The 13,625-nt window shown below is 41.5% G+C and overlaps 1 protein-coding gene across 3 annotated transcripts in view; it reads right to left on the bottom strand.

The window, feature by feature from the left end:
- STRBP (spermatid perinuclear RNA binding protein) overlaps positions 1–13,625 on the bottom strand; it is a 151,334-nt gene that overhangs the window by 70,467 nt on the left and 67,242 nt on the right. For all 3 annotated transcript variants that reach the window (XR_009246678.1, XM_058672983.1, XM_058672982.1), the window contains exon 2: positions 2,206–2,363. Coding sequence is in view for 2 of the 3 variants with exons in the window: in XM_058672983.1 (XP_058528966.1) it covers positions 2,206–2,208 (3 nt within the window). In the remaining variant the exon portion in view is untranslated. The remainder of the gene's footprint in view (positions 1–2,205; positions 2,364–13,625) is intronic.

Here is a 13,625-nt window from a genome sequence, read left to right as displayed (position 1 = left end):
AGGTTCCTGGCTCCTGGCTTTGGATCGGCATAGCACCAGCCCGTTGCGGCTAACTTGGGGAGTGAATCATCCGACAGAAGATCTTCCTCTCTCTCTCTCCTCCTCTCTGTATATCTGTCTTTCCGATAAAAATAAATGAATCTTTAAAAAAAAATTAGTACTTAGAGGAAATAAAACTCTGTTGGCCAGGGGCATTTGGTACAGCAATGAATCACAGCCTGGCATGCCCCTGATCCTTCTCTGACTTCTTCATTTGTCTCTTTCTGATTCAGCATACGACCAATGGGCAGCATGGCCCATTGGTCAGCAGATGATGGACTCAACTATCTGGGACCCTGCAACCTATGTACAATTCTGGGATCCTGGCTTGAGCTTGACACACCTCTGACTGCTGTGGATAGCTGCAGTAGAGGGAAGATCTGTCTGTCTCTCAAATAAAATAAAAATAAATTATTTATTAAAGTGGAGGAAAAAATGGCCCGGTACAGTAGTCTAGTGGCTAAGGTCCTCGCCTTGAACGTGTCAGGATCCCATAGGGGCACCGATTCATATTCCAGTGGTCCCACTTCCCATGCAGCTCCCTGCTTGTGGCCCGGGAAAGCAGTCAAGGATGGCCCTGCACCCACATGGGAGACCCGAAAAAAGCTCCTGGCTTCAGATCGGTGCAGCTCCAGCCGTCATGGCCGCTTGAAGAGTGAATCATCGGATGGATGATCTTCCTCTCTGTCTCTCCTCCTCTGTATATTTGACTTTCCAATAAAAAATAAATAAATCTTTAAGAATAAATAAAGTGATAAGAAAAAATGGGAGTCAGTGCGGCAGGAAACACGTATCTGCCTTAGCAATTACATTGGGATTCCAGCATCCCACTCCAGAATGCCTGGGATCAATTCCTGGCTCCAGTCCCCAATTAGACTCTGGGAGGCTCCAGGTGATGGCCTGGGAAGCTGAGTATCTGTCACCCACATGGGACACCTGGATTGAGTTCCTGGCTTTCAGCTTCAGCTTGGCTCGGCCCAACCTTGTTATTGCCAGCCTTTGGGAAATGAATCAGCAGATGGGAACTCTGCTTCTGTCTCTCAAATTTAAAACAAAAACAAAAACTAGGTCCCAGAGGGCACGTCTGTCTCTAATATCACACATAAATAGGAATTCATCACAAAATGCTACTTTTTTCCTTTCTATTCACTTCAATGCCTCTTATACACGTTCAAACTTGACCCTATTATTTTAAAACAGATGACTTTTTGAGCTAAACACATATTTATAATCTCCCCAGCCATTCATATCAATAATTAATGGACTGGGTCAGGATCATGAACTTTCAGAGAAAAAGAATTCAAGTAGTACAGAAAAACACTTCAGTTTGAGTTTAAGGTCACGTACGTATTTATATGTTTTCTAATGTCTATCTGAAAATGTTATGGATGAGCATTCCTTCTTTTGTATTTAATAATATATGGCCTGCAGGCTCCTGGGGCTCCATCTTGTGGTTTAAAGGGTTCATAATAAATCTGAATGCATTTGCTTTGCTTAAACAGAAGAGAGCCATCTTACCTGATACAGTAGAACCAAAATTAGCACCAATGTTGTTCACTCTACCTTATTATCAATACTTCCCATTTTAAATTACTGGAATATTTACAATTTACATTAAGAAAATGTAGACCAGGGCACGGCGGCATGGCCTAGTGGCTAAGGTCCTCGCCTTGATCCCATGTGGCCACTGGTTCTAATCCCGGCAGCTCCATTTCCTCTCTGTCTCTCCTCCTCTCAGTATATCTGACTTTGTAATAAAAATAAAATAAATCTTAAAAAAAAAAAAAAAAAGAAAAGAAAGAAAGAAAGAAAGAAAATGTAGACCGGGCCCGGCGGCGTGGCCTAGCGGCTAAAGTCCTCACATTGAACGCGCCAGGATCCCATATGGGTGCCGGTTCTAATCCCGGCAGTTCCACTTCCCATCCAGCTCCCTGCTTGTGGCCTGGGAAAGCAGTCGAGGACGGCCCAATGCATTGGGACCCTGCACCCGCGTGAGAGACCCGGAAGAGGTTCCTGGTTCCCGGCTTTGGATTGGCACAGCACCGGCCTGTTGCGACTCACTTGGGGAGTGAATCTCCTCCTCTCTGTATATCTGACTTTGTAATAAACTGAATAAATCTTTAAAAAAAAAAAAAAGAAAGAAAGAAAATGTAGACCAACACCTACCATGGTTTTCTACAGTATCTTGGCTTTTTCCTCGGATCCTTTTCCCTCTTTGTCGTCTTCACTAGACACTGTTGTGTGTGACAGAAGCTCCTCATAAGCCTGAGTCCCTTGACAACTCAGTGCCAACACACCAAAAACATTTGAAATCCGGAATACACCTACAAAACAAGTGGAAAGACAACTTATCAAAAATGTCTACTTACAACTAACGTGCTTCCAATCTGAGTGTGAAGCTCATGACCATGTTACTCATTTAAAAGAACCAACTGTTACAGAGGAAAACTGCCTCATTTCCAACAAAAAGTTAACACACTCCTTGAAAGCCTAAGCCCAAGAGCCTAGTTAGTGGACAGCAAGGGAAACCTCCTGGCAGCCACAATGCCGCTGCTAGCTGACTTGCACTCTATGAGATGTAAGTCTCTGTAGGCACAGATTTTGTCAAGAAACACCACCTAAAACAGTAATCTCACTTTTGATAGCAGCAGCAATAATTAACTAGATTTTCAATTAGACATATATGAAAATTTAGAAAACAAAATACACACATACAAAAATAATATAAAATTTAACACTGATTGCTCCTTGATGCCTCGCCATTAGATAATAAACATTGGCATAATGCTCATTCTTTATTTTTAGACCTAAACTCTCCTCTCTCAATGCTTTTTTGGCTCTGTTCTCCTAACCCCCAAGCTACACTACAGCCCTTCAACCTGTCTGCCCGTCTGCTTCTCAGATATCCACAACCAGCATGTCACTGTGTACGTCTGCCAAGAGTACCAATCATCATTCTGCTATGCACTTTGCTTAATTCATGAGACTTCATTCCAGATAGGGTAAAAGAAAACTTTCTCTTCATTTAATATCTTTAGGCTTAAATTTTATTTGTAAACAGAGAAATATCCTTATCAGAATATTGTCAGTAACAGTATCTTAATACTAGCTGCTCTTTCTTTTGTTATTTTCTGGGATTATTGGTCTTCTCTTTTAAAACCAAACACAGGGTCTGGCATAGTAGCCTAGTGGCTAACTTGCTTTGCATGTGTGCAAGGATCTCATAATGGGCACTGGTTCATCTCCCAGCTGCTCCGCTACCCATCCAGCTCACTGCCTCTGGCCTGGAAAAGCAGTACAGGACGGCCCAAAGCCTTGGGACCCTGCGTGATAGACTCAGAAGAAGCTCCTGCCTTCAGTTTGATTTACAAATGGCCGACGCAGCCACTTGAGGAGTGAACAGGTGAATGGAAGATCTGTGTCTTTTCTTCTCTCTGTATATCATACTTTCCAATAAAAATAAATCTTAAAAAAAAAAAAAAAAGAATGAAGCAGGACTGAGAATGGTAGAAGCTGAAGACTCCATGAAGTTGCATAGTAGTTACTACATAGCTGGTGTAATTTTAGTGAAAAAATGTTTTTGAGATATCTCTTGCTCTGGTTTGTGCTTAAGTTGCTGACTATAGCCACTAGGCTACTGTGCCGAGCCCATCCTGCTTCATTCTAGAGGGTTAAAACATTCAGTGCTTAACAATGAATCCAGTTACTCAAAAAACTGTTATGTATTGTCAAAAACTGAAATGTCCACAAGCTTTACTCTGTGAAACATGAAGCAGTTTATCAACCATATTAAGAAAGTAGACTGCAAACAAACTTCTGATGTAGTGAGAAAATCACGGATCTTTTATATAAAAGTACTACATTCTGCAGTTTTAGCATAGAATACCCTATGCATACACTTATCAAGTACCTTGGCAAACTCCAGAGCCTAACAGCATGTTGTAATCATCCATGACATAAAAACACAGTAGCTCAGAATCATATTCCATCAGTGCTGTAAAAATGAATTTCTGGAATCATCTGACCCAACCCCACCCTCAGTATACAAATGAAACAAACAGATAAGATTATACACCCAACCAGGGAGGACCATGGCTTAACACTTAAATCATAAAACTTCTACCCCACTGTACCAATCTGGGGGAAAAAAAGAAGTCAACTACATTTGGTACACTCCAGGCAAATAAGGAAAACTGCAAGGTATTTTTAGTTTCCCTTTTAAAAACTGGTCAACTTAGTATATAAAATTCTGGCCCTAATATTTTTCTGAAAGAACAATTTTATCATTTAATAGAAAACTATGGATCTTAGAAAGTCACTTTTATTTCCTCGGGTTTGCATATCCTTTATAAAGAAGCATCTCACTGTTCATCAACAGATCACATTTACGGAAGGCAGACAATGCAGCAGCACTGCTCTGAGAGCTTTTAATACAGTAACACATTTAACCCTCACAACAATCTCAATTACCGTCTCCATGTAATACACAAGGAAAGTCAAAGTACAAAAAGTAACACCACCAGATTAAAATCACAGGGCAAGAGAATGGGAAAGTCTAGATTCAATTTTACGCAATCTCTCCTTTAAGGCATTTACCTTAAAAATGCCTTAAAAACAAACCCAAGGGAAAAAATTAATTTATTTATTTGAAAGACAGAAGGCAGAGTTAGGAAGAAGGAAAGGAAGAGAGAGAACTAGAGAGAAAGACATTCATATGCTAGCTCATCCCCAAATGGTCCCACAGGAGCCAGGAGCTTCATCCAGGTCTCCCACACGAGTGCTGAGACCCAATTACTTAGACCATCTTCTGCTGTTTTCCCAGGTACCTTAGCAGGAAACTATAATAGAAGCGGAATACACAGCACTCAAACTGGCAACCACATGTGGGTGCTGGGGCTGGGAGCTTATGCTGCAATGCTATAGCACTAACCCTAGCCAAAGAACACCAGCGGTAACTCACTGCTGTTTTAAATCCCTGATGACATAATTTGTACATCTTGTCATATGGTTACTTGCCATCAGTTTATCTTCTCAGTGTTCAGATCTTCCATTCATTTTTAATAGAGTTGTTTTCATATTGCTTACCTGTGTATTTTGGATAGCAGTTCTTTATCACACACGTGTTTCATAAACACTGTCTAAACATTTTTTTTAAGGCAGATTAGATTTACAGAGAGAAGGAGAGACAGAGAAAGATGCACCATCTGCTGGCTCACTCCCCAAAAGACCACAAAGACCAGAGCTGAGCCAATCTGAAGCCAAGAGTTGGGAACCTCTTCTGGGTTTTCCATGGGGGTGCAGGGTCCCAATGTTTTGGGCCATCTTTCTACTGCTTTCCCAGGCCACAAGCAGGGAGCTGGATGGAAAGTACAGCAGGCAGGACATGAACCAGTGCCATATCGGATACTAGTGCTTGCAAGGTGAGGAATCAGCCAACTGAGCCATCGCACCTAGTCCCAATTGTTTCTTAGCAATATTTTTCACAAAAAAAATAAAAACTTTACTTTTTAGTTTTAATGAATTCAAATGTATCAATGTATTTCTTTCATGCATCACACTTTTGCGAGTGTTTCATCACATTTTTAACTGACCCATAGAGTGAAAAGTTTAGATAACAGTCTGCAAGGATTTTTTTTTTCCTTCCTTATGAAGAGATTTCAAACTAAATTACTATGACCTCTATATATTTAAACTATGCACTTCAAATATTGAGGAAACTGCCAGGCTTAACCCATTGTGCTACAATACCAACACCATTAATTGCCTATTCTGTACTCAGTACTACCATGTTTTTAGTAACAGGGTACAAACACAAAATCAACTCAGAACACTCAAAGGGGAAGTAAAGCCAACTACACATGAATTTGATATTCACCCATCCCTTCAAATAAATTTTCCCTATATACTGTCATTATTTATGTGTATTACCAATGTGAAGAACAAAAAGAATTTCAGTATCTTCTTCCAGAAGGCTCTTATTTGGGGGTGGAGGGGAAGAACAGCAGAGAACAACATGAGCAGCCGGCTAAGCCACTACCTGTAACACTGACATCTCGTACAGGCACCAGATTTGAGTCAAGGTTTCTACACTTCCAATCCAGCTCCGAAGAAAGCAGCCAAAGATAGTCCAAGCACTTGGGCCCCGACACACCCATGGGAGACCCAGGTGGAGTTCTAGACTTCTGGCTTCAGCCTGGCCCAGCCTCATCAGGCAGTCATTATGGGAGTAAATTAGCTCCTGTGGGACCATTTGGGGATGAGCTAGCATATGAATGTCTTTCTCTCTAGTTCTCTCTCTCTTCCTTTCCTTCTTCCTCACTCTGCCTTCTGTCTTTCAAATAAATAAATCTAATTTTTTCCCTTGGGTTTGTTTTTAAGGCATTTTTAAGGTAAATGCCTTAAAGGAGAGTAAATTGCTACTCTTTGAAATATATACACACATGCAGACATACATAAATTTCTAAAAAGTGAGAAACTTAGAAAAATAAGAAAGGCACATGCGAGGTGAATGTTTCCAGTCTAGCAGTGAAGACATCAGTTAGGACACCTGCATCTCTTGGGGGCAGCATCGTGTCACAGCAGCTAAGTTGCCACCTGCAACACTGGGACCCTATTCGATGCCCACGAGAGTCTGTTTACGTCCCACAGCTCCACTTCTGATCCAGCTCATTACCACTGGCCAGGGAAAAACATAACAGGAAATGGCCCAAATATGTGGGCCTCGGTCACCTATATGAATGGAAGACCCCATAGAAGCTCTTGATTATAGTCATCTAAGGAGTCAACCAATGGATGGAAAGTAATGCCCCGCCCACCGTGTGTGTGTGTGTGTGTGTGTTCCTTTGTCTCTGAAACTTGCCCAATTAAAGAGATCTTTAAAAAAACAAACAAACCTGTGTCTCCCATCATAACACTTCGTACAAATGCAGACTCAGGCCTCTGGAAGGTAGCAGTGATAGCTGAAGTGACTCTGCTCCTGTCAGCAACTAGAAAGATCTGGACTGAGTTGCCGGTTCCTGGCTGCTGGCTCCAGCTCCAGCAGATCAGAATTTTGTCTATATAAACATATATCTCTTTTCCTCCCAAATAAATAAGGCACATGAGGGAAGACTAAACTGGAAAAAAAAGGGGGGGTGAGTGGGACAAGGGAACCAGGGGCCAGTGCAGTAGCCTAGTGGTTAAATCCTCACCTTGCATGCGCCCATATCCCTATGGGTGTCGGCTCATGTCCTGGCAGCCCAGCTTCCCATCTAGCTCCCTGCTAGCGGGCTGAGAAAGCAGCCCAGGACGGCCCAAAAGCTTGGGACCCTGCACCCACGTGGGGGAAGCTCCTAGCTCCAGCCACTGCGGCCACATGGGGAGTAAACCAGCAGATGGAGGATCTTTCTCTGTCTCTCCCTCTCTATGTTATTCTGCCTTTTCAATAACAATAAATATATCTTAAAAAATAAAATAGAAGCCTATAAATCAATGAGCTAATGAAAAAGTCTAGCTCTTCAACCTACTGGATTCTACAATTGTTGAAGCTTTTCAATACTGGATGTTTGTGAAAGGGTTCTTTCTCAATGGAAATTAGCTGAAATTCTAACTTAGAATACAATGCATGAGCCAGCTAAGCTGAACCAGAATGCTTTTGAATATTTACTATCAGCATACAAAGTGGAAAAGATGTTACTAATGAACCAATCAAAAGATGTGAAAATCATTCACCTCTTCACTGAGATAAACAGTCATTATTCAATCCCTGACACATCTTCACATGGCAGACAACATTCAACCACCCAAATGACTGTATCTGGTGGAAAAGCCAACAATTCAATTCATTTCAACAAATATAGATGGAGAACCTGTAATACCATATGCACTGACCTGAGCACTTAAGATATTAAAAATTAAACATTAAAAAAAGACAAAATCCCTGTCCTGTGGCTTCAGTCAAAAACAAATAAAATAAATTTAAAAGGAAATAATTAACATAATACTTTTTCCTTACTGTCTTGTTATTCTGAATTAATTGTCCCTGTCCCTATCTAATGCCAATTCCTGATTTCAGAACCTATAGATTTTGCCCCTTTTACCTGCTCAAGGATAGCATGCAGTCATCTCCCCTCTCTCCCCTGAACCACCAATTTGCCCCATTCTGTTAAATCTCATCTATCAATACTCCTCTCCACATATTATAATACTGCCATCTTTAATAGTGTCGCCTTTAAAAAAGAAAGAAAATGCAAAAAGGCAAGAAAGAAAGAAATTAAGGCCTTCCTTGGCCTCTTGCTTTACTACAGGTATAAGCAATTTTCTGCTCCCTTTTATGGCACAAGTTTACACTTCATATGTCATTCTCTTAAACACATGCCCAAAGCCCTCTCACCCCAATGCTCTCCTGACAGCTCCCATCAGTGATCTTAGGCCTCCCACAGTAGTCTTGTAGCCTACCTCTCAGCCAAAAGGTAGACACAGTTCACTGTCACATACTTGAAATACTTTACTTCCCTTGGCCACCATCTAAGACACTCATAGTTCTACTTCATGGACTGCCCCACTGTCTCCAGTCCATATCTCCACAACCTAGAAACATTGGCACATCACGGAACTCATCACTCAGACTTCACCTTATTCAATATCTTCCACTCACTTCACTGATTTTCTTCTCCAAGACTGAGGATTTAGAAATTTGTTTTTGATGTTTAAGACAGAGATCTGTCATCTACTGGTTCATTCCCCAAATGTCCACAGTAGCCAAGACCAAGAATAGCCAAAGTCAGGAACCCAGATCTGAACATGAGTTTCCCTAGGAGTAGCAGCAACCCAAATATTTGAGCCATCATCTGCTGCTATCCAAGGAAAGCATTAGGAGGAAGACACATCACAAGCAGAGCCAGAAGTCTAACCCATACATCCATCATGGGAAGAAGGTCTCTTAACTACTGCATTGAAAACATGCCCCAAGGATTCAAGGGTTTGAAAACCAACTTATTAGGGAGCAGGCATTTGCCCTTGTGGTTACGAAACTAGCTAAGATATTCACATCCACTTGGGAATCCCCAGTTCAATTCCTGCCTGATTCACAAATCCAGTTTCTTGCTAATGCAGTCCCAGCTGATGGCTCAAGATACTGGGTTCCTGCCAATCACATGGAACTCCTGAACCAAGTTCTTGCCTCCCAGTTTTGGACCTGGCACAGCCACGGCCATTGTAGGTGTGTGGAGAGTGAACCAGCAACGGGCAACTCTCCCTTATGCTTATCCCCTGCCTCCCACATTTTTAAGATTTATATACTATCTACATAATGAAAACTCTCAAATTATATGAACCAGAGTTCCAGGCTCACATTCACCTACATAATCAATACTGAAAATGGATCTCTGGACACCTACATCTCACTGAAACACAAGCAAAACAAAGAATCACCTTTGCTTGCCCAGTCTTCCCTCTCCCCAAAGAGGGGTCAAGTACTGGGCCCAGGGCAGTGGCCTAGAGACTAAAGCCCTCGCTTTGCATGCACTGGGATCCCATATGGGCACCAGTTCATGTCACAGCAGCCCTGCTTCCCATCCAGCTCCCTGCTTGTGACCTCGGAAAGCAGTCAAGGACCGCCCAAGGCCTTGAAACCCTGAACTCGCATGGGAGACCCGGAAGAAGCTCGAGGCTCCTGGCTTCAGATGGGCACATCTCCAGATTTGGGGAATGAATCAATGAAGGGAAGCTCTTCCTCTCTGCCTCCCCTATTCTATGTATATCCAACTTTCCAATAAAAAAATTCTTTTTTAAAAAAAGTGGGCAAGTACTTCATTACTTTATCTGCTTATATCTTGAACATGATCTTCATCTTTGACTCTTTTGCTTCTCACACCCCTCATCTGGACCATCACTCTAAAATCTTACCACTTTTTAGTTAATACTATTATTATATATAATATATATAAAATATATTGTTATTTACTATTATACTATTATTATTACATTTAGTTAAGCCTATTAACTTCCTGTTGTGGCCATTTGGGGGATGAACTAATGGATAAAAGATCTTTCTGCCTCTCCAATAAAAATAATCTTTTTAATTAATTAATTAATTTCAAAGACAGAGTGACAAAGAGGAAGAGAAAGAGATTTTTCAGCGGATGGCTTGTTCTCCAAAAGCCTGCAACAGTCAAGGCTGGGTCTGGTGAAACCCAGGAGCCCGGAACTCCACCCTGGTGTCCAAGGGCAAGGGCTCAGGTACTTGGGCCATTTCTTGAACATCAGCAGGGGGTTGGTTTGGGAGCAAAGTAGCCTGGACTTAAATTGGCACTCTCCTATGGGATGCTGATAATCACAGGAGCCACAATGCTGGCTCCTTAAGTCTCAGCACTCTTACCCACCACCAACAGCATCACTCCATTCAGAGCCTTGAAAGGATGGCATAAATTTCTTTTGGAATCGCCAGAAATACCACAGCACAAATATACAAAAATGTTGACAGATTTGTATACCATTACACACAGAGCCATCCCTAAGACTATGGTCCACAGTATTTCCAGTTCGGATCACTATCTGCACAAGCAAATCAAACAGCAGGTGTCTATTTAATTTTGCACAGTGATCTTTGAAAGCTCAACCTGATATCTATTCCTTTAAATCATGATCAAATATAGAATAGTAGAAAAACTGTACACGCCTCAGTAGCTATGTATTTTCTTCTCACCAAAAGGCTGTGATAGAGGTCATAAGACTATCTTTAGAATTTACAGATCTCTTGACAATTCTGACCAAAAGGAAAAAGTGGTCATGTAGCAAGTCATGTGTTCCAACATTTTCTGTGCTTCTGAGCTCACTGCAGCACTCTTAGCAATGAAGAGTAAACCAGTACCTTGGCAAACAAGCTTCCAACTGTCTCTGAATCTCAGACGCCCTTCTGTTCCCGGTCTGCAGAGCAGAGTATGGAAGGGGACACAGGACACAACCAAGATGTCTCTTAATTAGGCAGGTCTGCAAAACGACCGCAGAATCAGCAGTCAACAGTGTTGAAAATAATGCTAAAAATTACCATTTAAAATAGCAGCGATTTCATTCTCATTTTGACAAATAATTTTCCTTGTCTGCCTCAAAAAAACTACCAAGTATTCTGCCAAAGAAAGATTTTTTATTATACAGAAGTGCTAACATAAGAAATACTAGATCATTCCTAAATGTAGTGACTTACTGTTCAAACACTTGCCAATGCTCACTCGCCTTTCTGATATTTTTTGCCATAGAAATTTTGAAATTTTGAAAATTTCTTATCTATGTCAGAAAGTATAAGGAGCTTTTCAATATCACTGGCCCAAATGTTAATACTACAATTCAACTTTTTTACAAATTTCTTTTAAAATAAGCCCTAATGTAGATAAAATTGGCACTACCCTACCAATACTCATGAAAGAAGCCATTTGAAAAACCACTTTAAAACACTAGACTTACAAAACTGATATGAAGTAGTCAGAGCCTTAATTCCTCCAGGTACAAAGGATAATCTGTTTAAACTTGATCCTATGCTAAATGAGAAATCTACAAGTACATTACACATGAAACAGATTAAACTCATTCCTTAAAAATGTACACTTTGGGGGCCAGTGTAATGGTGTAGCGTGCTAACCCTCAGCCTATAGTGCAAGCATTTCATTTAGGGGCCACAGGCTGACAATTAACTACACTTCTGATCCAGCTCCCTGTTAGTGGCCTAGGAAAGCAGCAGAGGATGGCCCAAGGTTTTGGAACCCAGCAACCAGGAGGGAGACCCGTGGGCAACTCTGGCTCTCAGCTTCTGAAGAGCCCAGTTCTCACCAGTGCAGTCATGTGGGAGTGACCAAGAGGATGGGAGGATCTCCTCTCCCTCTCTTTTAAAGCCAAAATAAGTGAAATTTTTTATTGTACATTTTTGCCAATGTAATCATGTTTCAAGAATTGTAAATGTGAGCACCACATCCAATTACCATTTTTTTCTCCTTTAACATTATAATGGCATTGTATGGGTTACTTTTGGAGAGTTTACACATTAACATGTTCTAGAGATGTAAACTCAAGTATTTAAAGCCCAGTTTATATGAAAAACCAGGATTTTCTTTAAAAATAACACAGTTGAGGGCCTGGTGTGATAGCCTAGTGGCTAAAGTCCTCACCTTGCACTAGGATCTCATATGGGCACCACTTCGTATCCTGGCTGCTCCACTTCCCATCCAGCTCCCTGTCTGTGGCCTGGGAAAGCCCTGGAGGACAGCCCAATAGTACTGCTTCTGGTTCCAGAGTCAAACGCCCACTCATAGTCCAGTCAGACCAGCAGCGCACTGTTCACTGTAGCTCTATGTATATCCATAAGATATCACAGATTTAGATGTATCAGCAGGAAAATGAGAATATACATTGATGAATGACAATGATCCAAATCATTTCTAAACTAGTTAGTTCCACAACAGGTACAAATTTATATCTTACATAGAAGCTTGAGATACTTAAAATACTATTCCATTCAACTGTTTAATAAACACAAACTCCTATGAATACTATGAATACACACACATTAAAAAAAAAAGTAATGGGCCCGTTGCAATAGCATAGCCACTAAAGTCCTCACCTTGAACGCGCCAGGATCCCATATGGGCGCCGGTTCTAATCCCGGCAGCCCTGCTTCTCATCCAGCTCCCTGCTTGTGGCCTGGGAAAGCAGTTGAGGACGGCCTGAAGCTTTGGGACCCTGCACCGCGTGGGAGATCTGGAAGAGCTCCTGGCTCCTGGCTTTGGATCGGCACAGCTCCAGCCATTGCGGACGCTTGGGGAGTGAATCATCGGACGGAAGACCTTCCTCTCTGTCTGTTTCTCCTCCTCTCTGTATATCTGACTTTCCAATAAAAATAAATAAATCTTTTTTAAAAAAAGTAATGACGGAAAATCAGAGAGAGGGGCTAGCCCCATGACTTAATAAGCCAATTCAACACCCTTTGGCACAGTATTGAATATGGGTACCTGTTCATGTTCCAGCTGTCTAACTTCCAATCCAGCTCTCTGTGCCCTGGGAAAACAGTATAGGGTAACTCAAGTCCTTGGGCTCCTGCACCCACATGGGACATCTGGAAGAGGCTCCTGGCTCCCAGCTTTGGATCAGGCTCAGCTCTGACCACTGCAGCCACCTGGGGAGTAAACTAGTCGATGGAAGATCTTTTCTCCTCTCCCTGCCTGCCTGTCTGCCTCTTCCTTTCCTTCCCTCCCTCTTCTCTGTAAATCTGCCTTTCAAATAAAAACACTTTAAATATTAAAGTGTTGTGAAAAGAATTTAAAAACTGGAGAGACTAACTCTGGGAAGAATAGGTAGGATCTGGAGAAATACACATGTGGTACATATCTAAATTATTTCTTAAAGGGGAAAAATGTTTGACAAAATATTAAGGTATGGAAAAGCTGTGTGTCATGGGTATATAGTTATTTGTATTTGCCTTTGTCTACATGTCTCAAATTCTCATTCTAAAATATTTGTATTTATTTTTATTTGAAGGGTTGGGAGAGAAAGAGAGAGATATCTCCCAACCTCTGCTTTGCCTCAAAATACCTACAACAGCTGGAGTTGGGCCAGCCTGA

This window comes from Ochotona princeps, chromosome 14 (assembly GCF_030435755.1).
Source record: "Ochotona princeps isolate mOchPri1 chromosome 14, mOchPri1.hap1, whole genome shotgun sequence".
In the NCBI taxonomy this organism is placed as follows: Eukaryota; Metazoa; Chordata; class Mammalia; order Lagomorpha; family Ochotonidae; genus Ochotona; species Ochotona princeps.
This window is presented reverse-complemented; position numbering and strand designations above follow the sequence as displayed.